This window comes from Lagopus leucura, unplaced genomic scaffold (genome assembly GCF_019238085.1).
Source record: "Lagopus leucura isolate 7727_CA_CO unplaced genomic scaffold, USGS_WTPT01 94-24_obj-0_obj, whole genome shotgun sequence".
Lineage (NCBI taxonomy): Eukaryota > Metazoa > Chordata > Aves > Galliformes > Phasianidae > Lagopus > Lagopus leucura.
Window position 1 is genome coordinate 4,736 of NW_024968172.1, and position 27,576 is coordinate 32,311.

Genomic DNA, 27,576 nt, shown 5'->3' on the forward strand with positions numbered 1-27,576 from the left:
CGGGACTTTCCCGGGGCAGCGACGGCCGCGCGGGGCCAGCGGTGAGCGGCGGTTCGGAGGTGAGCGGCGGGGCGGCCGCGTTGTGCTCGGGGTCGAGGGTGCGGGGGGTGGCGCCGGTTCTCGCAGGGCTCCGCTGCTCCCGTGCCGTGCCGTACCGCGGGGAGCGGGGTTGAGGCTGGGGGTTCGGAGCTGGCATCCGTCCCTGCGGTCGACCCTGCCCGGGGGAAGGTCGTGTGTTTCCTTGTTGAGCTTGGTGGGTGCAGCTGCGCGGCGAAGGGCCCTGCAGGGCTGCCCTAAAGCTGCCCTGAGGCCAATGCTGTAGTGGTGATGTGGGTGATGCAGGGACCGGGATGGAGACAGGGATCGAGAGGGGCTTCTGGGGGCTGCGCAGGCACACGGCAACAGGAGAGATGTAGCTGATCGGAGCGTGGCCAGGGTTTGCCCAAATGAAGTCAGCTGTGATGGGAGGACTGCCCTCAGTGGATCTGTGCTAGAAGTGGGCAGTGGGCTGGGAGTCTGGTGGCCATCGATGCCCATAGCCGCGACAGAACAGAGCCTGGAGTTGTGCAGAAAGCACGAGGTTGGGAATTTAAGGCTGTGATTCACGGCTTTGGCAGGCTCCTGGGGTGCAAAATGGCAGAGGAGCAGCCCGGGGGGGGGGCTGCAGCACGATGCCTGTATGCCAGCGTGGGTTGGAGTGCTCCTGCTGCATCCTGTGCTCCTGGAGCAGCTCCCTGGGGCTGCTGCACATCCTGTTGGCAGACAGACTGATGGACATGGAGCTATCCTCCTGCCTGCAGGGAACCAGCTCAGCAGCTGTTACAGGAGGGAAGAGAACAGCACCTGCATTGATGGGTCACGTTCAGGAGGCTGTAGGCACGAGAGCATAGCTGCACTAGAGGCAGTGGCAGGCCCTAGCACCTGAGCTGTGAGAAGGCCTGAAGATACAGGGCAGGAGGGAAGTGGGCTCCCCTGGGGCCGTGCAGGGGGGGATTGGGGCCTCCTTGCTGGTATAGGGCTGCTGCTTGGTGAGGAAGACAGCCCCTGGCCTGAGAGCGGGGCTGAGTTGTGTGGCTTCCAGGAACAAGGAAACAAAGCTGTCCCTGGCCCTGCTTATAAGACAGGTGTTCCAGCTTCCCCTGATACATGGACACAGGGAAGGGAAACCTCTGGAGCAAGGTGTGGGCTGGCCAGAGGGCAGATGCTACCCTGTGATGTGCCCTTGTTATGCTGTGTGCTGCAACAAGGGCAGTGCTGAGGAAGCTGTGAAAACCCCTCAGGAAGGGATAGAGAAAGGGGAGCTGCTGCTTGTGAAGGACACAGTGAGCCCTTCCCAAGGGCTCATTGGGCAGAGTGAGGGGCTGTCCCGCTATAGCTGTGGTGCAGAGATATTCTTCCCTTCCTATGACATCCATGCCAACAGCTCTGGGGGTGCAGGGACTGGATCCCAAGCAGGTGCAGTGCTCCCCACCAGTGCAGGGCCAAGACATGCTGTGCTCTTGGGCTCTGGGAACAGCCCGAGGAAGGTCCTCCGGCCCCACACCTAGGCTCAGACACTGCCTTGGCTGCACCTGCGGGCAGGGGCACAGGGCAGCCCCTAGGGGCCCAAGGAGCTGGAGAATCTCCTGGAAGAAGTGCTTTTCAGCTTCCGAAGAACATGAGTCACGCATGAGCTGAACAATCCCCTTCCTTCCCCTGTCTCCCACACACCCAAAATCCCCCAAGCGGGACCTGCAGCGGCCACTGATTCAGAAAATCATGGTATGAGGGCACGGCAGACTCAGATATATATATTTTTTTCCTTCCTTGCTCAGCGAAGAGAAGGGATGTGGAGGAAGCGAGCTCACCCCGTGCTGCCCTGACCTTGCCCTCTACCCGAGCTCCGTGGCGATTCCCTGCGGCAAACCCTGACGCGGCGATGCTGGGGCTGGACGGGCTGCTGCGGCCGGCCGCCTCCGGCACGGTGAGCCGAGGATGCGGGCGCTGGGAGAGCGGGAAGGAGGGACGGGAACGCGGGCGGCAGACGCTGCCCGCGGCCCCTCGAAGGGGAGGACGGAGGGCCGCCCTTACGCGGAACCGGCGCGGCGGCGGGACGGCCGCTCCTTGCCCTGCCCGGGACGCGCCGCGGGGCTGCGCCGTGAGCCGCGGGCGGAGCGTCCCCCCGGGTGCGGGGCCGTGCACCGGAGGTGCCGCCGGGATTTCCAGTCCTCCCGGGGCTGCCCCCGCGGGGCCCCGCCGCTGACTGATTGCGATCCTCCCGCTCCGGGCCCAAAACTCCCCGGGTGTTTCGGGAGGGATGGAAGCGGCTCGCCCCGCGTCCGAACCCCCGCGCCGCCCCCGCTCCGCGCCGCCCTCCCGCCACTGGTTGCCGCGGGGCCGTGCCGAGCCGGCGGGGTGGGGCGGGGCGGTGACGCGCGGGGCCGTCATTTCCCGGCTCCGCGGGGTTTCTAGGGACTTTCCGGAGCGGCGTGCCTTCCTGCCGCCGCCGGCCCCGCTCAGCGCCCGCTCTTCCCGCAGGCCGGCGGCCGGCCCCGCAGCGACATGGACGAGCACTTCCAGCCCGTGAGTGCGGCCGGGGGTCCCGCGGGGTGCTGTCTGTCTGCTTGGGTGTATGCGTGTCGTCTGGTTGCCTGTCTGTCTGCCCGTCTGTCCCTCTGCTCGGGTTGGGGTCAGTGGCAGACCCCGGGGACGAGGTGGGCTTTCTGTGCCTGCTGCCCCTCATCCTCGAGAGGTGGGGAGGTACGTGGGGGTCTGCTCCTGGCCTGGGGGCTCAGCCCTGCAGCTCATGCTGCTCTCCCCTCCCAGTGCCTGGATGGGATTGACTATGACGACTTCAGCTTTGGCTCCCACATGGTGGAGCAGAAGGAGCCCCTGATGGAGACAGGTAATTGCTGCATCCCCTTGGGTGGCTCGCAGCGGCCCCATGTTCCCCTGTCCCCAATGTGGGCTGGCTGGGAGCCCAGCCCTGCGCTCCAGAGTGGGGCTGTGCCGCCTGACCCCGCTGCGCCCTGTCTGCTGGGCTTCACTGGCACCTCTCCTCTTTGCCCTCCAGCAGTCGGCCCCTACCTGGTGATCATTGAGCAGCCAAAGCAGGTGAGGATGGCACACGGGCGAGAGCAGGCGGAGCTGTCACTGCTGCAGGGCACATTCTCGGTGCTGCCATCAGGCTGAGCTCCACTTTGCTTTCTGCAGCGGGGCTTTCGATTTCGGTATGGCTGCGAAGGCCCTTCGCATGGGGGGCTGCCAGGAGCCTCCAGCGAGAAGGGGCACAAGACCTATCCTACTGTCAAGGTGAGTGCTGTGCTGCCGTGGCCCTGGGAGTGCACATGGGTTGGGATGATGCTTGGAGGAGGGAGTACGTGAGCCAAGGATCTAAGGAGCCCCAGGTCCGACTTTGTGCCTCAGCTCCCTCCTCCCCGCAGATCTGCAACTACGAAGGGATAGCGCGCATCGAGGTGGACCTGGTGACACACAGTGACCCTCCGCGTGTGCATGCGCACAGCCTGGTGGGCAAGCAGTGCACCGAGGCCGGCAACTGCGTCGCCGTCGTGGGGCCCAAAGACATGACGGCACAGTGCGTGTGGGGCGTTTTCTGAGATCTGCGGGAGTGGGGCGGGAGCTGCGCGCGCTCTCTTGCTGCGCACAGAGTTCCCTGTAGGTCCCATAAATGCAACCCCTGTGCTGGCCCAACCGGCTTCCATTTACATCCCCTCCAGCCCTGCAAGTCCCCACTGTGGCTGTTGGGGTCCTCTCTTCTGGGCTCCTCTCTCGCCGTGGCTGTGCACCACTGCCCCCCGTGCCATGCCACTGTCTGCTGCTGCTTGGCTCTGTGCTGACTGTGGGCTCTCCTGGGCAGGTTCAGCAACCTGGGAGTGCTCCACGTCACCAAGAAGAACATGATGGAGATCATGAAGGAGAAGCTGAAGAAGCAGAAGACGCGCAACACAAACGGGTTGCTGACAGGTGAGGGCGGTGTGGGTTGGGGTGGTGGGGCCATACAGCGTGGGGCAGCTGCTGGGCACAGAGTGTCTGACGGTACCCCCCTGCAGAAGCTGAGCTGCGTGAGATCGAGCTGGAGGCCAAGGAGCTGAAGAAGGTGATGGACCTGAGTATCGTGCGGCTGCGCTTCACCGCTTACCTCCGTGACAGCAGTGGAAACTTCACTCTAGCACTGCAGCCAGTCATCTCTGACCCCATCCATGACAGCAGTGAGCATGGGGCTGCTGTGGCAGGGACATGGGGGAGGGGCCACCCTGCATGGGGTTACGGTGCTCTGGGTGTGCTGCTCCCAGCTGGGTGTTAACCGAGCATGTGAGTGGCTCCATTTTGGCCTCCCTGGGCTCCTAGTGCTCTGCGGGGCTCCTGACACTTCCTGGCCCCACAGAGTCCCCTGGTGCTTCCAATCTCAAGATCTCGCGGATGGACAAGACTGCGGGCTCGGTGCGGGGTGGGGACGAGGTCTACCTGCTGTGCGACAAGGTGCAGAAAGGTAAAAGGCTGCAGCTCTCCACACGGGCTGCAGCCAAGCAGACGTGAGCCCCGTGGCTGTGTCCCTGCAGCCAGGCAGCAGGGCAGGCGGTGCCCAGAGTCCCTTTCCTCCCCAGATGACATCGAGGTGCGGTTCTACGAGGACGACGAGAATGGCTGGCAGGCCTTTGGGGACTTCTCCCCCACGGACGTACACAAGCAGGTGCAGGGGGATGGTGCGAGTGGGTGCCTGTGGGGTGGGCAGGCCCATGTCAGGTTGCAGGCCAGAGCAGGGCCCAGCGCTGTCCTCCTGTCCGCAGTACGCCATCGTCTTCCGCACGCCCCCCTACCACAAGCCCAAAATTGACCGTCCTGTCACCGTGTTCCTGCAACTGAAGCGGAAGCGCGGGGGGGATGTCAGCGACTCCAAGCAATTCACCTATTACCCCGTGGTGGAGGGTGAGTGCTGTGGGACGGGGCTCCTGGCCCTATGGCTGGGCTGCTCCCCTGCCCCTCACCCCCCTCCCCGTCTCTCCCTGCAGATAAAGAGGAGGTGGAGCGGAAGCGCAAGAAGGTGCTGCCTCAGTTTCCTCAGCACTTCGGCGGGGGCTCACACATGGGGGGTGCCGGCGGTGCTGGGGGCTTTGGAGCAGGAGGAGGTGAGTGGGAACGTCCCGCACCCTGTGCTGCCAGCCTGGCCTGACCTGGCCCTGACCTGGCCTTTGCTCCACAGGTGGTAACCTCAGCTTCCCTTATTCAGCCGGACTGGGATACAACAACCTCTACTCCTCCAGCCCGCACCCTGTAGGGGGAGGGTACCAGGGTGGCATGCAGATGAAGGCCCCCAACGAGAGTGGGGATGGAGGTGACAGAGAGGTGCCTACAGAAAGCAACTACTGCAGGGAGCTGCAGCGGCATGGTATGAGGGTTCGGGGTGGAGGCTGTACCCAGGGGAGCCAGCGGGGGTGTGGGACCCAGAGCCCTCTGCTGACGTCCTGCCTTGCCCTGCAGCCCACCTGTGCCACCTGTGGCTGCTGGCACGCCGCAACGCCCATGCCCTGCTGGACTACTCAGTTACTGCTGACCCCCGCATGCTGCTGGCTGTGCAGAGACACCTGGTAGCCTCACAAGATGAGAATGGGGACACGTGAGTGCTTGGAGCAGGGAGCAACCAGGGGGGAGACCTGTGGCTGTGGAGCTGATGTGAGGGCTGTCCTCTTCTGCAGGCCCTTGCATCTCGCCATCATCCATGAGCAGACGGCTGTGATCAAGCAGCTAATTGAGGTGGTGGTCAGCATCCCTAGCCAGCAGATCATTAACATCACCAACAATCTGCAGCAGGTATGCGTTCCTGGTCAGCACTGTCACATTGTCACAGAGAAGGGCTGGGGTGGGAGGGAGCCTTGTTCCTGTGTCCAGACCTAGGGCTGCAGCTGCCCCATCCCGATGCCATGCATGAGGAGTCAGGGCTGTGCTGGGACAGGCTTGTTGCTGTGATGATGCCTCTGTCCCACAGACACCGCTGCACCTGGCAGTCATCACCAAGCAGCCGCAGGTGGTGCAGCTCCTGCTGCAAGCCCACGCCAACCCCACCCTGCTGGACCGCTACGGCAACTCCCTGCTGCACCTGGCACTGCAGACAGGTGATGAGGAGATGCTGCGGACGCTGCTGGCCCACCTGGGCTCTGCCACCCCCTACCTGCTGTGCTTGCCCAACTTCCACGGTGAGTGGAGTGGGGAGGGAAGGGGCCACGCTGGAGAAGGGCCCCGGTGCCACAGCAGGGTGCTGAGCTGGTGCCACTGCCACAGGTCTCCTGCCCGTACACCTGGCTGTGAAGGCGAAGAGCCCAGCCTGCTTGGACCTGCTGGTCAGGAAGGGCGCGGATGTGAACGGCGTGGAGAGGCAGGGCGGCAGGACCCCACTGCACCTGGCTGTGGAGATGGAGAACCTCAACATGGCCACGCACCTGGTGAAGAAGGTAGGTAGGAGCTGGTTCCTCTCCACGGGGTGGGGGCGGAGGTGGAGGAAGGGCCCCCTCTTCATGGCCTCACACTTTTTTCTGCAGCTGGGAGCAAATGTGAACAGCCGGACCTTTGCTGGTAACACCCCCCTGCACCTGGCTGCCGGCCTGGGCTCCCCAACCCTCACCAAACTGCTGCTCAAAGCAGGTAAGCTGCAGCCCTGCCCTGCTGCTGGGTGCCTCAAGCAACCCCTGCCCTCGGGGCTCAGCCCAGACCTTCTGACAGGGGCAGATGTGCAGCGTGAGAACGATGAGCCCATCAGCCCCTCCTCGTCAGAGGCCAGCAGCGACATGGATGGCGACCCCGAGGAGCAGGAGCAGGCAATGGAGCTGGGGGAGCCAGCCCCAAGCCCCCATCCCACTCCTGAGGAGGAGCAGGGGGAGACAGGGCCTCGGCAGCGCCGCTGCCACACAGCTCTGGACCTGACCCGGAGCCAGAAGGTGTGTGGAGATGCACAGGTGGGGGCCGTGGGGTGGGGTCTCCAAGAGTTGTGGGGGCAAAGCCAAGCCAGGAGCTCTGCCAGGGCTGGCACCAGCCTGGTGCCCCTCCATGTTGCAGGCCCTGTGGGGTGCTGGGGAGTGTTGACTGGTGCTTGGGGCAGTGCTCACATCCCTTCATGTGCCCTGCAGGTGCGGGACATCTTGCTGCAGGCCTCCCAGCTATTCCCTGATACTGAGCTGCCCACCGCCCCCCGGCCAGGTGAGCAGCCCTGCTGCACGCACAGCAGGGCCGGCAACTCTCTGCCCCCACGGCAACAGGGACAGATGGTGTGTGACAGGGGTACATGTCCCCACAGGGAATGTGCTGTCTCTGGATGGTGATGCGCTTCAGGGGCTGGAGCAGCTGCTGAATCAGGACAGCAGCGGGTCAGACTGGATGGAGCTGGCCAAGAGGCTGGGGCTCTGCAGCCTGGTGGAGACCTACAAGGACACCCCTTCACCCAGCGTCAGCCTGCTGCGCAGCTATGAGGTCGGTGCCAGGCCCTGTCCCTGTGCTGTCCCCTCTGTGTGTCCTCTGCTCACCGTGTTCTCCCTGCAGCTGGCCGGGGGCAGCCTTGGGGGGCTGCTGGAAGCGCTGGACTCCATGGGGCTGCACGGGGCTGTCAGAATGCTGCGCAAACCTGAGCCGCTGGAGAAGCTGCAGAGCACAGGTGTGGGACTGGGGGATGGGAGGGCCCCACTGCCCTCAGCCCTTCCAGCTGATGGCCCTGGGTTTGCCTTGCAGAGGTCAAGGAAGACAGTGCCTATGGGAGCGAGTCGGTGGAGGAGGAGCAGGCGGCCACCCTGAAGCCGAGGCCAGTGCCAGAGGGCGAGCTGCCCCACAGTCAGCAGCAGCAGGTGCACTGAGGGGCCGGGGGGGCCACGCTGCCCCCCACCCTGCCTCTCCCACACAAGTGCCTTCTGGACTGGGGGCTGCACTGCAGCCCGGCTGCCCTGCTGCTGAGGGCTGGGACACAGCGTGCCAAGCCCCACTCTGCTCTTATTTAATGGTCCCGCGCCTGGTGAATAAAAGGGACACAGTTTCCATTAGCCTCAGCCCTCTGTGTCTGCCCCGGCCCCGAGAGACACAGGGAGAGCAGCCAGCCCATGCCCCCACAGCATCACCCCAAGTGCCTGTGCTGTCCCCAGTACCACTTCTGGGCTGCCTTGGGAAAAACCACAATGCACCAAGAACTGAAGAGCAAGTTTTACTTCAGTAACCGACAGAAGAAGCTGTACAAAGGTTTTTCTCCCCCTGAGCCACCTGGGGCAAGGGTGGAATTTTTTTTTTCTTTTTTTTTTCTTTTTTTCTTTTTTTTTTTTTTTGCAATAGACTCAAAAGAGCAGAATAAAAAGTTTGACACATTCGCACAGTGCTGAAACTGGCGAGGTCCCACGCACCAGGAGCAGCGGCAGCCCCCAGCCCTTCTCCAGCCCTAGTGCCTGCCATCTGCCTCCAGTGCTCCTGCGGCTACGTGAGCACCAGTGTTTGCTCCAAGCGTCCTCCCGGCCATGCTCACCCTGTGGGCATGCCTGGGAACCGAGAGCCTGCAGCCAAAGAGCAGGCTCTCCAGCCTCTGCTCCTCCTCCTCTTATTGGAGCGGCACTCAGCTTTGCATCCTCCAAGGCCCTTGTGATGCTTTGGAGAAGTGGCACTGGAAGGAAAGCCCCCTTCTCTCCATCCCCCACTCTATACCCACCTCTGCCCAATGCACATCCAGGCAGGGCCCAGGGCCACGTCCAGACTGCAGAGCTGTGCCCACATTCACAAAGAGCCAGCATGTAGGCAATGCTGCTCAGCTCAGGGCTCTGCAGGAGGGCTGCTGGTGCAGGGTGGGGGCTCACAGCACACCAGTGATGCTCAGCTCACTGTCTGGGGGGGTTCTGCGTCCTCCTTTGAGTCCATGTAAAAACATTTCCCCCCTAGAAGTGCACAGTCTACAGGACATGGCTGAGTTTGGTGCACTGTTTTTCTGTTTGTTGTTTTGTTTGTTTTTAAATAGTTCCCAAAAAGCATCAAAATTAGCCCCCCAAAAAACTCCCTGGTGGTCAGCTCAATCTGGTACTAAAAAGTGCAAAACTGTATCACAAAACCCGTCCAAAAGTTGTAAGAAAGCAAGAGGCATGGGGGCAGTGGGGAGGGGGACCTGGGTTCCCCCAGCCCTTGGAGTTGGGGGCCAGGGATGGCTCCATTCCACATGGCATAAAGGAGCTTGAGGAAAGCAGCTGGCGGCTGCGCTGCAGTTTTACACCAAGGAAAGTAGCCCAGTCAGGGGGTGTCAGTCCCTGCCCCTCCCAGGGGTGGGGAGCTGGAGGGGAGCCTGCAGCCAAGCACAGAACAAGGGGAGCAGGAATGAGTCTGTGGGGTAGCTCCGACCTGCAGCCCCTTGGTCCTGCCCTACATCTGTCTCTGGCCCAGGGGCCACCGGACTGCTGTTGGTGGCTGAGTATGGCTGTCCCCACCGTGACGCGTGCCCCCGGAGGATGGACTCATGCAGGGTCCCAGCAGGTATGTGGCACCCACCCAGCGCCCTTGGGCAGGATCGGAGCTGCAGCGCAGGCGGCTGATGCCCCTGGCTTATGATTTCTGGGGGTGGCCGGGGGGCTGGCGGCTGGCACGCTCTGAGATGTTGCGCTTCACCTTGGTGCCTGTGCTGGAGGGCTCGGCGTTCAGCGAGGGGCTGGAGCGGGATTTTTTCAGGCCATCATCCTCACCGCCTGCTGCATCAAAGAGCGTGGATTCAAACGCCGCCAGGTCCTCAGAGCCAGCCTTCAGCTTGGCCCGCAGCAACATGGCGTAGGTGCCATAGCGGGATTTCTGGGGACAGAGCACAGCACAGAGAGCAGTAGGGTAGCAGGGCACTGCCTCTTCAGCCTGCAGCCCGCAGAGTGCTTCTTGCCCTCCAGCACAGCCTGGAGGTGCAGTGCCTGCTTCCACCAGAGGCACAGCAAGCCACGGCATAGATCGTCCAGCCCCACCCTGGAAGCCCCTTACCCACGCTGGGGAGCTGCACTCCGAGCAAAGCATTGCAGCGGTGCCAGAGGAACCAGATGCAATTTGGCCAAAGAGGTAGGAGAGGTCCCCATGACCTGATGGTGGCCCAGAGCTGGCACAGGATACAAAGGTCTGCCCTGCTCACCTCAAACTCCAGGTACTCCTCCTTCTGCTTCAGCTCCTCGTACTCCTTGCCCTTCACCTTCTTATCCGGCAGAGAGGAGCGGTGCTCCAGTAGCTCTGCTGACATCGTCTTGAACTTGGACTCGTGGCTCTTTACTTGCTCATCCTGGGGACAGGTGACACTGTCAGCACCCCACTGCCCTCACTCCAATGCTGGCATGGTTCTCCCCTCCTGGCTACAGCAGGAGCTCAGCTGCCGCTCCCAGTCTTCTAAACACTGCTGGCCAAAGCACAGGCCCTTTGGGAAGGTCTCCTGCTCTTGGTGGGCTGGCTGCAGTCTTAGAGAGAAATTAATCCCCTCTAAAAACTAGGCTGTTTTTTTTAAATCCTTTCTGCTCTATGAATAACTGCAGTGGCACTAGCGAGAGCCAGCTAATCCCCTACCCGGGCTCCTGTCAAGGTCCTGCTGTGACGCAGGTCCCCCTCATGGGTGTGGGTAGGTGGCCACATGTGCCTCCATGCCCTGGCACCGCCTCTCACCCTGTACCTCTCTCAGCACATCCCCTCGCTCCCGGCCCACCTGGGACAGCCGGGTGCAGGAGCTGGGGAGCAGCGGGCGGCTGAACTTCTTCTGGGAACCGATGGCAGCGGGAAAGGGGGGTGCAGAGAACATGGCTGCCACCACGTTGATGCGTGTGATCCACGAGTGCATCTGCTCGGAGTTCCTGGGGAGAAAGGCCAAGCGTGGCACTGCATGCTCTCCCCACCAGTCTTGGCACACCAAGGCCCTGCTCTGCAGAGCCACCCAGTGCTCACAGCTGGCCCCAGCTCTGCTCCAGCAGTGCATGGCCTCAGGCCCACTGGTGCAGAGAGGAGAGGAGCTGGGCAATGCCTAGGAACAGCGTCAGCTCCTCTCCCTTCTAGAAAGGGCCAGGATGTGGAATTTAGCTCATCCCACTCGCTACCACCAGCAATGAACATAGCTCACCCCGCCAAGCCCCACTGTGGGACTCACTGTGCTTGGAAGAGAAAGACCCTCCAGTCGGCTGTCCTGAGGTAGAAGACGTTGGGCCTCTTGCTGTAGTCTGATGCCCGTGTGGCAAGCGAGTGGTGGATGCTAATGGCGTTCTTCAGCTCCTCTTCTGCCAGCGCCTTCCCTGGCTTGTATTCCTCCTGCAGGGCACTGGGTGCTTCAGAGCCGGCCAAGGGCTGCTCCCACCACAACCCAGCACCACTGTGGAGGCTGGCCTCCAGCTGAGCGCCGGGGGCAGGGCCCCAGCCCGCACCCCAGGTGACCACAGCGCTCCTCACCTTCTGCAGGTAGAGAATCATCCCTTTCAGGATGGCGTGGAAAGGCTTCCAGCCGCGCTTCCCTCGGGGGGCTGCGGGAGAGGAGAGCAGCCCATGGATCACCCTGCCATGAACCATGCCAAGCTACACGTCACCCCACCCTGGGGAAGTGCAGCACGCCTGCACCGTCCCCGTGCACCTGAGCCCACGCTGGGCACGTGGCTGGCAGATGGGGCTGCAGGGGGGGCTACGTGCCTGGGGATGGGGACAGAATGCTGCCACACGCCAGGTAATGCTGGCAGCGCCTGATCGGATCAAGGTGGCATTAGGCAGCCGGGGCTTAGGGAGGATTTTGCAGTGGAAATGGAGAACGTGCCTGGCAGCGCAGAACCTGCAGCATGCTTGCAGCACTGTGGGATGCCTCGGCACGCACCCCCAGCTCTCCCAGCACTGCAGGTAGGGAGAGACCTTCAGCCCCCAGCCTGGGAGTAAATCGCCCACTGCAGCCTGATGCACGTGGAGGAGAGCTGATGCTGCAGGCAGGCTTGATGCTATGTGCAGACCACAAAGGGTGACCCCTGCCCTTCTCCCACTCTCAGGGTTCCTGCAGCTCTCCAGTGCCCCCCTCCCTAGACACCTACTTTTCTTGCAGTCGGGATCAGCATGGATCTTGCGCACTAACAGTCCGTGCTTGTAGGTGGCGATGCTGGAGTCCTGGGAGAAGTCCAGGAAAGGGTTACTGCAGCTGCTGATGCGTTTGATGGACTTAGGTTTGGGATCAGCCAGCTCTGAAAGGGACTTCCTCAGCTCCTCCTCGTCTCTGCCAGGTACAGATTTGGTTAGGACAAGGATATAGAGCGTCTATGACCTTGCCGGGGACAGCAAACATCAAGCCTCCCAGGCCAGGCCGAGCAGTTTGCTGTCACTGAAGAGGATCCCACAGCCCAGCCCAGCCTTTGTGCCCTTGCCCGCTGAGACTGGCAGTTGTGCTGCTGCCGGGATGAGCCACAGGGGCTCTGTCACTGCTCCTGTCTGGGGGCACCTGTCCTCAGGAGTGAGCAGTCTTTGTGGACATCTGCTGGACTGGCTGATGAGCAGTGCTTCACACCTCTCAGCACACCGCGCTCACACCCTCCTTGCCAACGATATCCCCTGCCCTCCGGGCTGCATTGCTTCCCTCCCCCGCCCCAGCACGGAGCTATGGGAGCCCGGAGCTGCGGCCTCCCCCCTCCCTCGTAACCGTTCGCTGCTAATTAAACCCCTCAGCATCTGCCGGCGTCTCCATGGCAGCAGCCCGAGCGCATTGGCTCAGCGCTGGTGGAATCGCCGGGCTGATTAATCCCCGCAGCGCGGGCGCTGCCGCTCCTGCTGCTGGAGATGGCAGCTGTAGGCGAAGGTGCGGGCACCCAGGCACCGCTGCCTGGGCGCTCAGCAGGGCTCGGCACAGCCACGGCTGCGGGAGCTGCTCTTGGGACCCCATCGTGGTGCCGTGCTGGGGCAGAGGGCTGGCACCCACTGCAGCTCCCTGGGCACCTCCATCCCTACCCCCCAACACAGGCCCTGGGCAGCAGGATGCTCCGGGGCCAGGGTGAATAGGGCTGCCATGTCGTCAGGGTGACCCCAGCACGTGCCAGGCCTACGCAGCCAGTCCCCCCATGGGATGCTTACATGGCCCACTGCAGCTTCTCGTTCTTGATGGAGCCATACAGTGCCTGTGGAGAGAGGAGCGGGGTTTGAGTCAGGGGAGCTGCTCTGGGGACGGAGGAGCAACTGGAGGTAAAGGCAATGCTGGGGCAGCCCATCCTGCACACAGCCCTTCCTTTCTGGCACTGGTGCTGACAGCCAGGCCCCCTTTCTGCACATACTAAGGCTTACAGATGATGTCTGAGCACCACAGGACTCCCAGCCAGGGCATAGTCAGGGCTCCGTGCTGGGGCACGGCCCGGGCTGTCACCCCTGCACTTCCCTCCTCCTGTGTCTGCCCAGGGCAGTGGCAGAGAGTGAGCAGCATGAGTTTTGCCAAACACATCCAGGCTGTCAAAGAGCTGCGGCCACAGGGTAAACTGGGCTGGCCAAATGGAGAGCTTTCAGGCCCAGGACAGAGAACCTTTGGATTGGGGCAGCTCTGCAGGACATCAGCCTTTGCTAGGGCCTGCAGAACTCCTGCATCCCTACAGCAGGCAGCAGCCACCCAACTCTGTTTGTCCTCTTGCACTTGTGGGCACCCACAGACCCTAGGAGCACAGTTACATTTCAGTAACTCAGCAAGATCTGGCATCTGCTCCATGTGGGATCTGCAGCCCCCAGCACAGGAGCGCTGCAGAGATCTGGTGGCTCTCCGAGAAAAGATGAAAAGCACCTACCCCAGGGTGCTGCAGACTGCCCACCCCCTCTTCCCAGGGCCTCCACGCTCTCTGACTCTTGCTGTGTTCAGCAAGGCAGGGCCCGTGCCTGTGTTTCAGCTGTGAAAAAAAAAGTCCATTTGCAGATGGGTCTGGGGCTGCGTTCCCAAGCGCCTGTCCGGTCCCAGCTGGGTGCAAGCCACAAGCGCTCAGCCCAGCCCTATAGCACAAGAGGTTCTGGAGAGTGTTCCCAGCAGTGTTCACTCAGCACTCCAGATCAAGGAACAGGACGGGTCTGGAAGGCATCATCCTCAGAGGAAGATAATTGAGTTGTGCACAGACTGTTCAGGCAGCTGCCAACATCCATCTCTTGGCTGGAGACTGCTGGGGAGAAAGCTTGCTGGTGGCTGATAAAGTACAACTGCAGGCTCACAGGGACCCTGCCAACAGACCCAGCAGCATCTGGGGAAGGCAAATCCATCATCCCGAGATGTGCAGTGGCCAGAGCGGAAGAGGGACTGGGATTATCACGTGTGTTCTGCTCGGGGAAGCACTGGCCCAGCACCAGCTTGTTTTGCAGAAGATGAGAGGACCTCCCTGTATGCAGGCAAAAGGCAGGGTGGCTGATCCTGGGAAGCCAGCAGCCCTCAGGAGAGGCACAGCCCCAGTGCCCCAGAGTGGGCTGTACCCAGCTCTGTTTGTGCTGCCCTGGGAAGAGCAGGGGACAAGCAGCAGATGAAGCAGGCTTCTGAGGAGCAATGTGGGCAATACAGAATTGTCATAGGGAGCAAGATGGAAAGCAGCTGAGAAGGACTAAGAACAACAGAAACAAAAATAATAGAAAAAAGGCACAGAGAAGTGGAGCCAAGCCGGTGAGAACATACTCGGGGAGCAGTTCTGAAAGAGCAATATCTGCACGGTGCTGGTGAGCAGCACAGCGGGGCAGCACTACAAAAACACGGGCTCTGGGACTACATATAGGAACACTTCAAAAGACAACCTGACTGCTGGCTTCAGAAGGCTCCCACAGCCCCACTACAAGCACCAGAAGCATTCCATGAGTCTGATGTGGGCAGGAGCTGTTGAGCAGCCTCAGACACTGGGCCATAGGCTTCCAGTGCTCCTGCACCAGGGAAACACACAACTGTGAGGTGAGCAGAAGACAGCACAGAGCCTGCACTGCAATCCTGCACTGGGACTCTGTTGGGGCTCTGCCTGCTCACCGCCACCCCCAGCAGGCAGCAGCGTCATGCCTGAAGGGGACAAGTCTGGCCCAGCTCTGAGCTGAGGATGCTTTGCACCACACTGCCTGTTGCTGCTCTCTGTTCCCGCTGCTTGTCCATACTAAAGTCCCAGACTCTGTGATGCAGGATCCCTCTGATGGGGCAGAGTGCGCTCTGCAGCCCAGCTCCCCATGGCTGTCAGCACAGACCACAGCACTGCGGCTTATCACTGCAGGTCCCTCTCTCCTGGCCATCTTTGCTCTATGGGTTCATTTCCAAGGAGGCAGATGATGGCATTTTATGGCATGGCTGAATTTGTGAGCACTGTCCAGGAGAAAGCAGGGGGCTGGTGGGGAACTGGCTGACCCAAAGCAGCTGTCTTTTTGTTGCCATCACAGGGTTATGAGCTCACTGCTGCAGAACGCAGGGTAAGGCAGCAAGCCCTGTTTTAGATATGCACAACACCAGGGAGACCCAGGGATGTACTGCTCCAGTGGGACTGCCAATGGAACCAGCACATCTTCCTTCAGTGACCTCCCAAAAGGGCTGGCAGGATGGCAGGCCCAGGTACTGCTCCAGCATGCGTCTGGAGGTGTGCAGGCTGCACTGGAGCAGTGTCCTTGCACAGGGATAGCTTGGCTGCACAGACAGTCCTCTTCTTCATCCCCCTGTCTCAGAGCAGTGCAGAGCAGGGGAGATTCAGTGCTGGCATGGGAGTAGGGCAGCAGATGGCCCTGGATGCAGTGTTGGGACAAATGGGACTGCACTGAGTGTTGCAGCCCAGCATGTCCCTAACAGAGAAGTGGTGTGACGTTCTGCACAGCAGTGAGATGCTGCGCACAAGGGATCTCACAGCCATAGAGTGCCCTCTCGCAGGCACTCTGCCTCTCTTGGGCATTTCACTACGAGAGCTCAATCGTGGCTTTCCCCAACTTTTCCTTAGCGAAGTTCCTTTCCCTACACCCAACTTCAACGCTGTGCTGGGTGCTCCGGGCACACAGATGCCTCGGCTGTCCCAGTACACACAGCACGGTCACATGGGCACGTATGGCTGTGCTGCACCAGGTCCTCATCATCCCGCCGTCTGCCCCGCGGGCACAGACTACGCTCAGCAGCACGGCCACCTGCGGCACCCTGTGCCCCCGCCCCTCTCGATCCCTCGCACCAAGGAGCATCTCCCCTCCTGCCGCGGTTTCCATCCGAGTGCGTCACAACCCCGTGCTGCTCCCAGACCGCCGCGATGGCCGGCTCCGCTCCTGCCCGGCACGGCGGTGCGCGCCCAGCTCCAACCCTGCCACTTCTCCCCACCGAGCACGGCGGCACACCGGCCCGACTCCCCGAAGCCGACGCCAACTGACGGCGAGCGCGCTCCCAGCAGCCAGCAGCCCATTTTTCCCGACCGGAGCCCCTCCTTCTCCCCTGCTCTCGGCTCAGAACGGGACCGCAGCGCCGCAGCCCGCAACGCCCGGCACCGCGCACCGCGCCGCTTGGTCGGGCGGGAGGGCAGCCCCCAGCGGCTCTGCCCCCGATCCTCCCCGCACGACGTTTCCGACCCCGCCGCCGCGCAATGTCCCGCCGCAATGTCACGCAGCCCGGGGGCTGCGGGCACCGGGCACGGCCCCGCCGCAGCGCAGCGCTTGGAGAGCCGCGCCGCGCCGCTCCCGTCCACGCTCGTGCTGCCGCGGAGCCCGGCGCCGCGCAGCCCGCCCGGCGCTTACCGGCTTCTTCTTGCGGCGGCTCTGGAGCCGGCTGACGACCAGGTCGGTGTACAGCACCGGTTTCAGGGTGCGGGAGCGCTGGGGCCAGCCGTAGCAGAAGGTCTCCACGCCGCGATAGTTGCGCCCGTAGCGCACGGAGCACATGGAGCGGGACCGCATGCGGCCCGCGCTGCTGTTGATGCTGTTGACGCCGATCATGGTGCCGGTGCCGGCGGCGGCGGGGGCGGCCCGGCCCTGCCCTGTCCTGCCCTGCCCCGCCCGGCCCCCTGCACCCGCGGCCCGCTCCCCGCCGCCGCCGCCGCCGCCTGTTGAAGCCGGGCCGGGCCGGGCAGGGCTCGGCGGCTGCTGCCCGCGGGAGGCGGCTCCCCGCCCCGCCCCGCTCGTCGCAGCCAATGGCGGCCCCGCGGCGAGGAACGGGGAGCGGGGAGCGGGGCCCGGCCGAGCCCAGCCGAGCCCAGCCGGGCGCGGGGCTGTGCCGGGGGGCGGGCCCGCGTTGCACGGCTCAAAATGGAGGCGGCCAGCCCCGAGGGGCAGCAGCGGGGGTAGCGGATGCTACGAGTGGTTCTGCTGCTGGACGCCCCGGGATGCCGGCACGCTGCTCTCGGGGCGCGACGGTATGGAGCCGTGCGTCCGGACGCCCGCACAGGTACCACGGAGCTTACCGGGGTGTGAGGCGGGCGGGGAGGTTGCCTGCGGATCAGGCAGCTGGGCTGCGCTTGTTGGGGCGCACCGAGCTTGTCCCTGGTGACGCTGAGCTGGGGTGCTCCCGCCCGCTCCCTCCCATCCTCAGGTGCGCGTCCTACACTTAACCTCTCTGTCCGGTCCTCCGAGCGCAGTCAGAGCTGCCCTGCAGGCAAGGCGCTGCCGCTCCGTGCAGGACCGAAGGGCCGATCATCCTTGGAGCTGATGAGGATCGATGCGCAACCCGCCTAGGCGTGACTGAGGAGGAGATGCGGCCAGAGGAGAAGGGGAAATTTTCCACTGTCGTCACTGCATGGCACGGTGACTGCCGTGCCAAACCTGCAGGGCAGAGCAGGCTGCTCTGGGATGGGAGCAGGGCAGTGAATCCTCAGGTCAGTGGGCTGTAGAGTGCTACCGGGAGAGTCAGGCTGAGAAAGTCCAGCTGTGTTCCCAGTTCTGAGGTGGGAGCCAGCCCTGCTTCCCACATCTGCTCCTCATTCACCCAGCATGCAGACGATCTGAGCACTGTGCCCCTCAGCTGGGAGCAGGGCCCCTTCTGCCCCCTTCCCATGGGGCTGCCTGCATGCTGGGGTTTAATTCATTAACAGCTGTGAAGTGCTCTGGGTTCCTAAGCTGGAAAGTAGCACAGATAGGGCTGACTGCTAAGCAGTGCTGGGGAGGAGGGGGCCTGAACTGCTTTTGTGTCTGAAGGTTCAGCAAAGCACAGGATTAAGCTGTGGAACAAAGATACAGAAGATCTAAGGCTCCCCAAACTGATCAGCTGTGTAAAAGTCAAATCCACGCCTGAGATGCACAGCCAACAGTTGTGAATGAAGACCTGGGGACGGGGCTGAAATCACACCTACAAGAGGATGGCTGGGTCCCAGGGCTAAGCCACTTGCTTAGGACACCAGTTTGCCTCTTTCCATGCTGGCTGGGCACCTGTGCTCCTTTGGCTGCTGCAGTCCAAGCCCAGCCTGCAGGCATAGGCATCCCCAAGCATGGCACTGTGAGCTCCCACATCCCCAGGTGGTGAGGACACCCAGGCAGGCTGGGCTCTGTCTGTGGAGCGTAGCTGCAGAGGTTGTCAGGGAGATGGTTTCCAGCAGCTGTGTTTGCCCAGCAGGACAGCGTCACTGCCTTAGCTCAGCAGCAGGGGCACAGTGAGGCATTCTGGTGAGGGGGATGTGGTGCACAGCTATGAAAGCACAAGCTTTAAGTGTTTTGGTTTCTTTTGCAGGAAACTCTTGAGTGTTTACATGCATTATCTTGTAGCAGATAAAGTTTGTGTCTGACTCAAGCTGCCACCTGCTCTCAGGCATCCTGCTGCCTTTCTCTTGGGATTTCTGCAGTCAAAGAGGGAGAAAATGTAGTCCCCCATTGATGTCCCTTCCTGGTGCTGCCCATAGAGTCAGAGGGCCATTGCTGCTCAATGCTGCCCACCTGTCCCCAACCTTCTTCCAGCTGTGGGTGATAGTCATCCCTGCTCCCTGGTGTATTAGCACCTGCCCTGGGCAGGCTTGGGAAGAGCCCCAAGACCTTTTTTCTGTGCTACTGGAGCTGCCCATGAGCTGCCCCTGGGCTCTGATAAGCCCCTCTGAAGCCTGCTAGTCCTTCCCTTCCCCTGCTGTGCTTAGAAAATGCATGTACTCCTGCAGCACTAAAATTAGCTGGCCAGCTGTGCATGCAGAGAAGCTTCAGTTCCCAGGTGGGGGACCCAGGTTTGTAGAGGAGGCAACATCCTATGTAGGTTAATGGGACTAGTGCTGGCTACCGCAGGGAGAAAATACACTTTCCTCATTTCTCTGCTGCCCAACCCTGCAACAGGAGTAAGGAGCCAAAGCCTACCGTGGGCAGAGAGAGCATATTCTCCTAGTGAGCCTGGCAAAAGCTGCCCAGGAGTGGCCTGGCCCCTCTGCCTTTTATGTGCCAGCTCCCTGCCCAGCATTTTGCATATTCCCGTTGCCCCAAGTCCCTGTGCGTGGCCAGGGCTCCCGAGGGAGTGATGGAGAAGCTGCAGCCTGCCCCTGACGCACCACCTTGGAGGTGCCTTTTGCTCCCACTCCTCAGCATGGCACTGATACAGAGGCGTCTGAAAAGCGGCTGTGGGAAGCTCCACAGCTGCAGAGGGAACAGTCCATTTTTAGCAGCTCAGCCTCCCTGCTGCAGGCAGAGATGTGCAGGGAGGTGCTCCCACATCATCAGGTGCAGCACCGCAGGCCCTGGCCCCACAGTGCTTGCCTGCAGCAGGTGAAGAGCTTGACCCTACCTACCAACAGCAGACTGCTGCAGCACGTGCTTACTGCCCTATCTCACACAGGCTGAGATCTGATGAGATAATGCAATCGTGCCTGCTTGGGCACCTTTTGGGGTGGAAGCTGAGCTGCGGCAACTGCACTGAGGGTATCCAGCTGTAAGGTGCTGAGAGTTTCAGGAAGAGCCTGCAGAGGGACCTGTGGGGTTGAGATGCTCCTGAACAATGCAGCACTGGGGGAGGGCAGAGGTTCAGGGTCTTCATTTTGGACATTTCTCTTCTGGCAAATGCCTTTTCTGGAGCTGCGTTTAAAATTAGGGAAGAATTTTTTTCTAGCTTCTTTCACAGGAGAAGCGTGGGCCAGGAGGGAGGACAGCCCTATTGAGCACTGCTGGTAACCCCTTAATGATGGAGTGAGCAGCACAGCTAGGAATAGACCCACAAAGGCTGAAAACAGACCTCAGCTCTTTACCCCATGTTGCCTCTTTCCGTAAGGCACCTCCCACAGGAATGGCGCTGGCACCCTGTGGGAAACCATTTCCCACAGCCCCAGCACTCTCCAACCACAGCGCCTCACAGATACCAATGATTTCTGCCCTGTGGGCCCCATGGGGATGATCCCTATTCCCAAACCACCTCAGCTGCTCCCTGCACCTGGTCCCCAGCACACCCAGATCCCATAGCCTGTGTCAACACCACTTCTTCTGCTCGTGCATCAGCTCAAGGTCAGGCTGTCCCTTCTGTGCTGCAGGACCGCAAGGCAGCCAGCAGCCAGCTCCTCCCCGCAAGCAGCAGCGGGGCTGTGCTGCTCCTGCGTTAGCCAGGGAGGTCAAGAAACAGCCACGAGAAAGAGGGACACCGGGGATGGAAAGCCATCTCCCATGACCAGAGCTGCTGCCTGGAGGCTGAGGCTCCCAGCAATCCTGTGAGGAAGAGGCCGGTCTCCTTCCTCTCTCAGGAAGGGGCCAGCTTGGGCTGCTGGCACCAGCTCCCAGCGGTGGCCAAGCACAGTCACTCTTAGACGTGCTGCCCCTTCCCCTGACCTCAGCACCACAGGGAGAAAGCTGTGGGTCAAGGGAACACTACTAACCCTGCCTTTTCCAGCAGCTTGACAAGCATGAGGATGAACACCTTCAGTGCGTCCCATGGAGCCGTCCATATGATCCCACCCGAATCTCTTGCCCTTATTCCTGTGGCCTGCTGGCTAGAGAGAGGACCAAATTTACCTTGAGCAGCTCCTTGGGGAAATCGGTGCCTCCATTGAGCCCTTCCAAGTTGCCAATGAAGTCAGAACAGGACATTCTTTTTCCGATGTTCTGGGGAAGTCAGGGAAGAAAAACATGAGGTTCATCTTGGGGCAAGGGGACAGCAGCTGGCTGGAACAGCCTGGGGCTTGGGGAGGCTGCGTGAAGGCATGGGAAGTTGCCTTCCATGCTCAGACTGGGGGCCTTAAGCACCTTCCTTTCTCTAAACTGGGTGTGATTGCTTCCAGCACCAGCAAGGTTTGGGGTCTCGCTCCCACTCTCTCTCCCTGTTTGCTTTCCTCTTCCTTCCTCACCTCCCTCTGTACCTTCCAACTCAGTGTATCTCCTTCAAAGCCCTGTTCTCTTCTCCACCATTTCCCTCTCTCATTCAGTCTTTCTCCTCCCTCATCCCCAGACGTGCTGGGGCTGCTCAGCCCCACAGGTCTCACATCTTCAGCACACGCAGCTCTGTCTGGGGCACCTGCAGGTGGGGCAGAAAGGGCAGGGGACACACGGGGCAGGAGGCAGGGTGAACTTACGTGTCCATGCAGATCTGTGTTCAGCAACATCAGGGCACAGGTCAGGGTGTGGGCTCCGTCTGCAGCACAAGCACAGGGCAGGAATTAGAGCCCCTGGGCACAGATGGAAGTTCTGAGCCCAAGGCAGTCCTAAGCCCACTCCTCCCAGCTAAGCAAGTGGCACACAGCATCAGCATGGTGCTAGCAGCACCCAGGTGAGGAGAGAGGAGGCCGCTGGATTAAAGCTGGTGCCCAGATTGAGTGTGCAGCCCTGCAGCCCCTCAGCCAGGCAGTGATGCTGCAGCTAACTGTCCAGCCCCTAGCATGGGCACAGTGGAGCAACACAGCCTTCTTCCAGCCAGCCAGCCAAAACCTCACCTGCCCAGAGCCAAGACAGAGCAGACTCAGCACATGAACACACACAGGGGGAGCGCAAAGACGTATAACACTGAAGTGAAACAGTGCAGGCTGGGTGCTCCTCTGTGCTGCCCTGGGTGCTGGGCAGCAGCACTTTCTCACCTGGCTCTTCCCTGAGCCGTGGGTCTGAGCTGGGCTCTGTGTGCTCAGGAGGGCCTTCTCTCGCCTTGTGTGCTAATCTGCTCAAGGTCAGAATTAAGGATGTGTTGAGCCCTAGTTATGCATCTTCCAACTGGAGCAGGTTTGTTATTTTTTTTTTTATTAAAAAGAAGTCTAAAATGTCTGTCATTTGAGGGAAATGTGTAACAGGGCTGACTCCTAAGGCATCAGTTCACTCTCTCAGACTGCATTCTACTTTCATTTTGAGCACTCCCATTGAGCTGATGAGAACATGTGCTCTCTTGAACGAACACGCGTACTCCCACATGCACACTCACATGCACACAGAGCTTCTTACCCTCAGAGGAGATGGCATTGGGATTGCACTCATAATAGCGCTGGGAAAAATGAGCCAGCACTCGCTCTCGCTCCTGTGTCTCTCCCATCAGGGCCAGCTCCTTTAGGAAGGACCTGAAGAAGCAGCAGCAGCAGCATTGGTTGCACACGAAGCCCAGCAGCAGTCTCTCTGACCCCCCTGTGCAGCGGCAGAGCTGTGGCTGTCCCCACCCACAGCCCCCACACAAGGCCCTGCATCCAACCCACAGCATCCAGCCCTGATGGCACATCGGGTTCTGGAAATTACATCGGGGGAGGAGGTTAGGTCAGCATGAGTTGGATTTGGACTCAAGGCCCGGAAACCCAGCCTTAGGTGAGCCTGACTGAGGACCTAAGACCAGGGATGATCCTTTGTGCTTATGTGGCTGAGAGACTGCTTTGGGACCCCAGTCTGTGTGGTCTGCCTGCTCCTGCAGATCTCTGTGGGGGTGAGCAGCTGCAGAGGGCATGATCTGCTGGGACTCATTCAGGTGGCCATGATGCATGCACATGGCTGCACTCAGACTGTCTGACCTGAGGGCCTGGTCCAGGCTCATCCCTGTGAACACGAAGAACTTCAGATATTCCCCTGCCACCATCTTGCTGAATTCATTGCTGAAAGAAAAAGGGGGGAGTGAGAGTGGAATCAACCAGGCTGGGAGGACATCAAAATGCAGACAGGGACAGAATGGACTCCGGTGGGCTGGATACCTCCCAGGAGACATAATGGCAGGGCTATGGGAAGCATGCTAGAGACAGAGGAACCCCAGCATCCCATGAAACTCAGAGCAGTCACCCACAGATCCAGTGGGAATATTCAGTATGTCAGCTAGCTGGTTCCCTGTTCTCTGCTGAACACCTTGCTGAAAATGCCTGAGATGCAGTGTGAGTAGGAAGGTGTCAAAACCTGGATGTTGCCTTTAGAGGAACACCTGGTATAGAAAAACTGTCGCAGGGACAGGTCTTTGGGGTCCTGCCAGTGGTTCCTTGACGGCCCAGTGCCCTCAAGGGAAGCAGCTGTGGGTATGCTGGAGTTGTTGCAGGGAGAAATGATGCCGGATGGGCCATTCCTTGTGAATACCCACACGTACTTCTTCCCCAAGTGGCGGGCCACATCTGCTTTTTTAAAGCCATCCAGGTTGTAGAGCCGCTTAGCCAGACGTTTGGCAGCCTCCAGATCAGCCTTGTGCCCATTGGAGAGCGTGTCGGTGCTGCCCAGCGCCAGCTGCTCTATGCTGTCCATCTCCGAGTCCGAGTCAGAAACCAGCTGGCTCAGGGGGTGCTCGCTGCAACGGGAAGGGACACACCACGTTAGTTTGCCCACAGGTCCCCTGCTTGCTCAGCCTCTCAGGGGATGCAGGTCTGCACTCTGCTCTGGGGGCCAGCAGCTCTGCTGGGCCATACTGGTTAGAGGTGCTCAGGGGTCAGGGCTAAGTGCTAAGGGAAGGCTTGGAGATGTGGCTGGAAGAGAGGTAGGTGACGAGACCAAGGCCCTCAAAGCCATGTCCAAACCGGCCATGGTCAGACAGGACAGCTGTCTGAGCTGCAAGACTTCGTGTGTGGGCTCAGGCTCTGCCAAGGCCAGCTGCAGCAAGACGTGGAGCAGAAATGTGCGCACACTGTCCTCTGTATTGGTACGCCTTTTTTAACCCAGGCAAGCTCCTTGTGCTGCTCTCGGGTGCAGTTTCTGCCCCAAACAAGAAGACCATAATTCCTGCACTTGGCTTTTCCCATCCACAAACCTCAAAGCGCTTCACAGAGGGAAGAAGCGAGGCGCAGAGAGCAAAGATGAAGGAGAACCCCCCAGCCTCCGGCACAGCATGGTGTGCTGGGGCTGCTCCTCAGCTCTCAGCCCCGCTGCCTTACATGGCCATGCTGGGAGCGCGCTCTTGGCTGCCTCTAGCACTCTGACTCAGCGGCACACAAATTATCCCAACAAAAAGTAAGCTGAATCTAATCAACAACGAACGTTAAGCAATTCTGACCTCGCCCAAATTTTCTGGCAGACCTCACACTGTTCCAGTCTGATTTATTTTTAAGTCTCTAATTGATTTTTAAGAAGGCCTCCTCTCCTGAGCCAATTACCCAGGCCGATCTCCAGAGGCTCCACTCCTCCCACTAAGGACAAAGCTGTTCCTCACTGCCTTTGGGCTGCAGCTCATGCTGTCCCACAGGAGCCCCGTGCAGCAGGGACAGGCTGCCCCACCCTCAGGGAGCTCTTGGCATCCTAGGGGGATGGGGAAGTGTCTGGGCACAAACCCGTGGCTGGATGTGTCTGTGGCCATCACAGTGCTGGCACCGTGAGTCTCAGGGGAGATGCACAGAACTTGGGCCATTGTGGGGCCTGGTAGCTCCAGGCAGTGGCTGCTGAAACAGAGCTGCTGTGCCCTCAGCCAGGACAGTGCTACCTCTTTTCAGGCGCAAGAAATAAATCCAGTTGCACCTGCAGGTCACGGCTGAGAAAACTCAGTCTGCAATCATGGGAGCACAGCGCTGTCCCAGCCCATCCCAGCAGCTCCAAGGTTGCCTTTCTGGCCACAGACTACAGGCTACAAAACCCAAGCATTCCTTCATCACTGCCTGCAAAGCAAGCAGCTGCCCAGCCACCTTCTGAAGACCTTTTCATTCTTCTCAACCAACATCACTGAAATCTCCCCATATCCTTCTGGGCCTTGATGCCCTCACTGAAGGGCTGTTCTCCCTGCCACAGCTGCTGCATGGCACCTCCTGCAGTGAACCCAGCACTCAGAGACTCTACAACCTCCTTCCAAGCTGCACTCAGCTTTCCCATCCAGTGCTAAGCTCCAGCTGTGGGGTTACCTACAAAACCTCCTTGACCTTCCACATCTCAATCTCACAGCAGGTTCTCAACCCATGGCTGTGGCTCTTTCCTGGCTTCTTAAAACTAGCATGCAGGGATTGCAGTCTGCTTCCTAAAATCACTCTACCTGCAGGATCTGCCATCCCTTCCCTCACCGAGCCCCACTTCTGATTTTGGTCTTTATATCAGCAGTACATGACCTTACTATCAGGACAAGGCAGCTTATGAGCAATGCCAGGCTCCCAGCCATGCCACAAGGTGGGCTTTCTCCCAGTGCTCAAGCACTATCATGATGCTACATGAGGGGGATCCTCCCCATAGCAACAGTGCGGGCAGTTTGGCTGTGCCCCACTGATGGCAGCCTTCTACCCCAATTGGTTGGAGAATGCCCATCCTGCAAGAAGAAAATCAGGAACCCAACCCTCAAGCAAACGGCAAGCAGAGCAAAGAGCATACATCCATGTCTGAGGCAACTGAGGTGACGCTAATTTTCTTGCCAATGACCTAATGTCTCAGGGGATTTTTTTAGTGTACTTTCTAAGTGACATTTCAGTTTGGCTTGAAGAAACACGGAGATAATAATTTTACTTTAGATGTATTTCCAACTCGAGAACCAGTCTGCACTTAAGGAATAATGATCAAATTTGGTATTGTATGAGCATCTCCAGCGTGCCTGGCATGAGTCACCATGGAGCGGGCCCAGGGGGAGCACAGCCCTGCCACCACAACACAGCCACTGGCACCCACAGTGCCCACAGCACAGCCCTGTTCCTGATGGGCGCCCACCTGGTGGGCAGCAAGGGCCCCACAGCTGCTGCCAGGGGCTCAGGGCAGGGTCCAGCAGCAACAAAGTGCTTCAGGAGCAGTTCTGCAATGAAAGAACTGAAGATAGCCCATATGTAGGGCCCACATGCGTCTCTTCTTGGTCCCAAGTACTCCTTAAGAAAACCATTTCTCTTCTGACCCCCAAATATTCCAACTCCAGAGCCTTATTACTCTTTTACCAGTCACAAATACATCTCTGGGCCCAAATTCTCCTTCATCCATGCACCAGCCACGCTTCTCTGAGCCCACACGCTCCTGCCCAGGGCCCTACTCCTTCCCTGCCTTTCTGAGCCCCATACTTCCTTCTCAAGGCCAAACACACATCTCCTGGACCCAAACACTCACTGTCTCACCTAGATATCCCTTCTCTGGCTGAGAGCTTAGAGCACTGCAGGAAGAACTGGAGCACCTTCCTGCACTGCAATGCAGCGTGTGGCTGCAGGACTCCGATTTCCACCTTGCCACAAGGAGCTTGCTCAGCACCATGGAGCAGCAACAAGCTGTCAGCTCAGCAGAGCCTGCCCTAAGGGTGCCCACAGCCTTCACTGACAGGGGGATGTATGTGTGCAGGGGAACACTCACCAGCACCCTGCTCCTCAAGACTACTCAGCCAGATGCCCATTGGATCCAGCCAGGGGCATTCTGTTGAGCCTTCATGTTACCCAGGTCCCGTTGCCACGTGAGACACCTGCTGCAAGCAATTCAGAAATGCCTGCCACAAACCACTTTTCCCCAAAAAGGGCCACGGGAGACCTGGATTAATTCCTGCAGCATGGATGGGGCAGGGAGCTGTGAGGTGCACAGGGCAGCCCTGCACTGCCTCGGTTCCGGTGCCCCACACATGTGGCTCTGTGCCCAGTGCCTCCGCCCAGTACACCCAGCCTGCCCAATATCTCTACTAAGAATGTACCAGCCCGGATCTTCTGCTGAGCTAAATACATGCAGCTCCCTCCACTGCTCTCAGTGGAGTGACTTTGATTTATGACAGCTGAGATCTGGGCTGCTTCATTTCTTGCAAAATTGAAGTTGGGCTGGGAGGACACTTGAAGGTCAGCCAGGCCAGCCTCCAAGCGTGGGCAGAACTGGTGCTGCTGTCCTCGTCCAGCAGCAGTGCCCAGCCGGCTCCCAGATCGCCCAGCAGCCCCGCCAACGTCACCGCGCCCACAGACAGGTAGGACCCAACGTGGGGCACCGCGCTCCTCCTCGGCGCCGTCTCACACAGCTGTTCTGCCACCCCGCAGCACGGCCCTCCTCCCGGCTGCCGCCGGTCCTCGCCCAGCCCCGTGCCACCGCTGCTCGCGGGGACTGGGATGGCCTCAGCGGGGGCCATCCTCTGTCGGACCAATTTCAGGAGGCGGCGGCTCGCAGGGCCGTAGATCCCGTTACTCACCAGGCGGGCGGAGGGGCGGCTTCTCTTTCAGACACGCGGATGCCATGGTGCTACCCGGGGAAGCCCGCGCCTCCGGGACCTCTGGGCGAAGTCCGGCCAGCGGGGCGTGAGCTAGCGCGCCCCGCGGGGCCGCGTCGGAGGCGGTCACAGCCCGAAGCGGGGGGGCGCGTTCCGCGGGGACCCCCCCCGCCGCCCCCGCCCCACCGCTGCCGGGCCCCTTCCCCGCGGGCGCGGCCGCCCGTGCCCCGCCGCAGAGCCCCTCCGCGCTCCCCCGCCCGCCCCGCCCCGCCCGC

The 27,576-nt window shown here is 60.5% G+C and overlaps 2 protein-coding genes across 10 annotated transcripts; one reads left to right on the forward strand and one right to left on the reverse strand.

Moving 5' to 3' along the window:
- Nucleotides 1–8,295, forward strand: NFKB2 (nuclear factor kappa B subunit 2). 5 transcript variants are annotated; one of them, XM_042894279.1, is made up of 23 exons: nucleotides 1–59; nucleotides 1,815–1,963; nucleotides 2,806–2,884; nucleotides 3,053–3,093; nucleotides 3,193–3,291; nucleotides 3,423–3,574; nucleotides 3,857–3,963; nucleotides 4,050–4,208; nucleotides 4,385–4,489; nucleotides 4,605–4,690; nucleotides 4,788–4,926; nucleotides 5,010–5,126; nucleotides 5,201–5,386; nucleotides 5,479–5,614; nucleotides 5,694–5,808; nucleotides 5,984–6,191; nucleotides 6,277–6,446; nucleotides 6,534–6,636; nucleotides 6,715–6,929; nucleotides 7,119–7,188; nucleotides 7,286–7,458; nucleotides 7,528–7,639; nucleotides 7,714–8,295. In XM_042894279.1, exons 2-23 carry the CDS (start codon nucleotides 1,919–1,921, stop codon nucleotides 7,833–7,835), a joined length of 2,739 nt encoding a protein of 912 aa, XP_042750213.1. In that variant the 5' UTR covers nucleotides 1–59; nucleotides 1,815–1,918; the 3' UTR covers nucleotides 7,836–8,295. The 5 variants fall into 5 exon arrangements, with proteins under 5 accessions (XP_042750213.1, XP_042750217.1, XP_042750214.1 ...); XM_042894283.1 differs by having other exon boundaries at nucleotides 5,228–5,386; XM_042894280.1 differs by having other exon boundaries at nucleotides 3,056–3,093.
- On the reverse strand, nucleotides 8,164–27,378 carry LOC122193483 (PH and SEC7 domain-containing protein 1-like). Of its 5 annotated transcripts, none has more exons than XM_042894286.1 (14): nucleotides 27,284–27,378; nucleotides 23,339–23,533; nucleotides 22,782–22,862; nucleotides 22,231–22,343; nucleotides 21,378–21,436; nucleotides 20,821–20,910; nucleotides 13,740–13,838; nucleotides 13,045–13,088; nucleotides 12,018–12,196; nucleotides 11,398–11,468; nucleotides 11,102–11,259; nucleotides 10,667–10,811; nucleotides 10,109–10,252; nucleotides 8,164–9,786 (listed from the first exon to the last, which is right to left on the reverse strand). In XM_042894286.1, the coding sequence occupies exons 2-14, from the start codon at nucleotides 23,488–23,490 to the stop codon at nucleotides 9,547–9,549; spliced, it is 1,575 nt and encodes a 524-aa protein (XP_042750220.1). In that variant the 5' UTR covers nucleotides 23,491–23,533; nucleotides 27,284–27,378; the 3' UTR covers nucleotides 8,164–9,546. The 5 variants fall into 5 exon arrangements, with proteins under 5 accessions (XP_042750220.1, XP_042750219.1, XP_042750222.1 ...); XM_042894285.1 differs by having other exon boundaries at nucleotides 23,333–23,533; XM_042894288.1 differs by lacking the exon at nucleotides 13,740–13,838 and having other exon boundaries at nucleotides 27,284–27,377.
- Between the last annotated feature and the right edge of the window lie 198 nt (nucleotides 27,379–27,576).